This window comes from Propithecus coquereli, unplaced genomic scaffold (assembly GCF_000956105.1).
Source record: "Propithecus coquereli isolate 6110/MARCELLA unplaced genomic scaffold, Pcoq_1.0 Scaffold18379, whole genome shotgun sequence".
Taxonomy (NCBI): Eukaryota; Metazoa; Chordata; class Mammalia; order Primates; family Indriidae; genus Propithecus; species Propithecus coquereli.
The window spans coordinates 1-3,356 of NW_012143167.1; the positions used below are offsets into that span (position 1 = coordinate 1).

The following is a 3,356-nucleotide window of genomic DNA, read 5'->3' on the forward strand; positions in this document are numbered from 1 at the left end:
GAGACCCACAAACAGACACGTCATAGTAAAAATGATGAAAGTCAAAGGAGAAAATAACCAGTTTCATATTGATTTTTTTATATTTTGCAATCATTTTCAAAATAAAATTGAGATCATACTTTTAAAGAGTAAATTTCCTTTATGTTTTAATTCAGAAACAGAATTACTAGTAAGTATGTTTTGCTAGAGAACTTGATAGAGATATATAAAGATAGTAACATAAAGTTGTGGAGACTATGTAGCACTTTAGAAAAGCTTTGTCATAAAATGAAAGCTGAAAACCAGGATATAAATTCGTGTCTAAATAAAAATATCTGAGTGCATTGACATAGATAAAGCACAGGGTGAAAACAAAAAGTGCAGTTGATTGACATGGCTGGACATTGGAATATTTCTTTCTTGTTTAACTTACCCATACACCTGCTGTAATGTGGGACACATAAAGCTCAGAGGAGAAAATAAAAATAAGTTGCTCAAATGAGTGGCAGAATTCGGGCTTTCCGGAGATTTAAAGAAACTCTCCCCCTCTTGCCCTAACAACAGTCTGATCTTCCCATTAGATGTGCTCATCTCAAGGTGTCTGCCATGAGGAAGAGTCAACAGCCCTGATACCTAGGAGTTGGCCTGGCACTCATAGCTAGGTCTTGGTGCCCTCTTGATGAACACAGAGAATTTCATAGAACATCAGTATCAGATAAGTCCACTCAGTGACTGTAATGGAACAAAATAAAACAAGACTATTCTGTAATCATGTCTGAACACGAAACAGGAATACTGTCCTAGGCACAAAAATGACCAAACATCCCCCTGCGCTGGCTGATATGAGTGACTGTCACAGGTTTGGTGTCAGTCCAGTCTTCCTTCCTTTAGATAAAACACATTAAGATATCCAATCAGAATTACCCCTATTCTGTACCAACATTTAATCCAGAGGAAAGACCATTCCTAATTCCTCACCAGCCATCACACAAGCCTAGCTCCTTTTTATCACCCTGTTGAGACCCCTCCCTGTTCCGTTATAATGAGTAACAAATCCAATTTGTGGAGCTACAGGGATGTTCCTGGTGGGATTTGGCTGGAAGGCATTGACAATTGGGATAGTCAAGTCATTTGATTAAAGGGTCTCTCTTTCCATCTTTAACCTAAAGGGTCTCTATCAAGAGTTTTGTTCTCCCAAGGTAGATAGTAGATGTTTCTCTTACAAAAGACAAATGCTAAGTTTAACACAGTAGAAAAAACATACAGGATTTTCTTGGAAAATTTGTTGCCTCCATAATTTTCTTAGGCCATATCTTTATTGAGTAAAAAAAATTTTCATGGCAATCACTTTTCCAAGAGCCCCTTTTATGTCCTTGTTCCTCAGGCTGTAGATGACAGGGTTTAGCATGGGGGTCACCACCGTATACATCACAGCAGCTGCTATATCTTTCTCAGCCAAGTGAGAAGATGAGGGACTGAAATAGAGAGAGATGATGGTGCCATAGAAGAGGAACACTACAGCCAGGTGGGAGCCACAGGTGGAGAAGGCTTTCCATCTTCCCTTTGTGGATGGGACTCTCGGGACAGCACAAGCAATAAGGACATATGACGCCAGGATGCAAATAAACGGGGTGATCATTATCGGTCCGGCTGCGATAAGAATCATCATCTCATTGAGGTGCGTGTCCGAGCAGGAGAGTTTCAGGAGAGGAGTCACATCACAGAAGAAGTGGGGGATGGTGTTGTCTGCACAGAATGAGAGTCGAGCCACCAGCAGGGTGTGCAACAGAGCATTCAGGCTGGCCACACCCCACGACCCAGCGACCAGCAGGGCACAGAGCCAATGCGTCATCTTTGTGGTATAATGTAAGGAGTGGCACACAGCGACAAAGCGGTCATAGGCCATCACAGCCAGAAGGAAATTGTCCATGTCAGCAAACACAAAGAGAAAATACATCTGCGTGAGGCAGCCAGAGAAGGAGATGGTCTGGCTCCCGAGCACGTGATTGGCCAGCATCTTGGGAGTGGTGGTGGAGGAGAAGCAGACGTCCACGAAGGACAGGTTGCCGAGAAAGAAGTACATGGGGGTGTGCAGGCGGGGGTCAGTGCTGACCGCCAGGATGAGGAGCAGGTTTCCCAGGACCGTGGCCAGGTACATGCTCAGGAAGAGCAGGAAGAGGAGCTGCTGCTGCTGGGGCTGCCTGGAGAGTCCCAGGAGAAGGAACTCGGAGACACTCGACTGGTTTGTGCCTCTCATCGGCCTGATCCCAGATGTAGAGAAGAGAGCCAGAGGTCAGAAATGTAGAAGCTGCAGGTTTGGATGCAACAAGTCAAGCTCCAGCCATGGTCATGTTAACACGATCCACGTCAGTAAGGATCCACCTCTAGTCCCTACACCCCCCGGTTTCCAACTCCCAGTCCTAGGTGATGGTGCCCCACTGGACTTATTCTTTTAATTTTATAAGAATAACATAAAAACAATGTGCAGGCACATGCACAGCCCTTGTCTGCTATTATGTGGGTCTCCTTTAAAACTCCCAGGCTTTCTCCCCTTCCCCAGGAGCTTACAGAGAAAAGAGAAGCAGCTATTACAGTGGCCCTCTCAAGCTCCAGCGGGTGGACTCAAAACTCTTACTACTGCTCCCTGCATGTGGAAGATTTAGCAAAGGGAGTTTCTCAAAGAACTTCACTCATTAGTAAAGAAACATTGACATCTCCACCATTATAATATTACCTGGAAGAAGCTGGTGCTGTTACTATCAAGTGTTCTTCACCTTGGAGGGACTGATCAATGCTCCTATTTATTCTAAGGATTTGAAAGAATTGGAAATACAGGGGGTCCTGAGCAAGTGAAGAGCAAATGTTCGTGGCCTTAACCTTCTGTGCAGGAAGGATGTTTGGGGGAATCACAGACAGGTTTTTACAGGAGCCTCCGTGGCCCCTGGGACTAGACTTAGGCCTTAGAGTCTCATTAGAGACAAGCAGAAAGTAATTGTCACACCTATTTCCTGGTCCCTCCAGACCCAACAATGATGACAAAGATATTCTCTAATTCCTGGGTCAGAACTTGGAGATAAAGCAATCTGGTGGAGACAAGTCCCAGAGAATATTCCCTGAGATCTGAAATTGTGTCACCTTGCTGATGTGGGTTTATGCTTATAGGTTTGAAAAGTCAGTTATCAAAACATCTTTCTTCTGTCTTTCTTAGCTCAGAAACTGAGGTTATAGCTGGGCACAGTGGCACATGCCCATAGTCCCAGCTACTTGGGAGACTGGGGTGGGAGAATGGCTTGAGCCCAGGGGTTTGAATCCAGCCTGGGAAACACAGCAGGAATCAGAGAGAGAGAGAGAGAGAGAGAGAGAGAGAGAGAGAGAGA

The 3,356-nt window shown here is 44.8% G+C and overlaps 1 protein-coding gene across 1 annotated transcript; it reads right to left on the reverse strand.

Moving 5' to 3' along the window:
• Nucleotides 1-1,294: 1,294 nt before the first annotated feature.
• On the reverse strand, nt 1,295-2,236 carry LOC105808923 (olfactory receptor 1361-like). Its single transcript, XM_012642685.1, has one exon. The coding sequence runs from the start codon at nt 2,234-2,236 to the stop codon at nt 1,295-1,297; it is 942 nt and encodes a 313-aa protein (XP_012498139.1).
• Between the last annotated feature and the right edge of the window lie 1,120 nt (nt 2,237-3,356).

Excerpts from the sequence above, each read along its gene's own strand:
- LOC105808923 (XM_012642685.1), bottom strand. The coding sequence starts at position 2,236 with ATGAGAGGCACAAACCAGTCGAGTGTCTCCGAGTTCCTTCTCCTGGGA.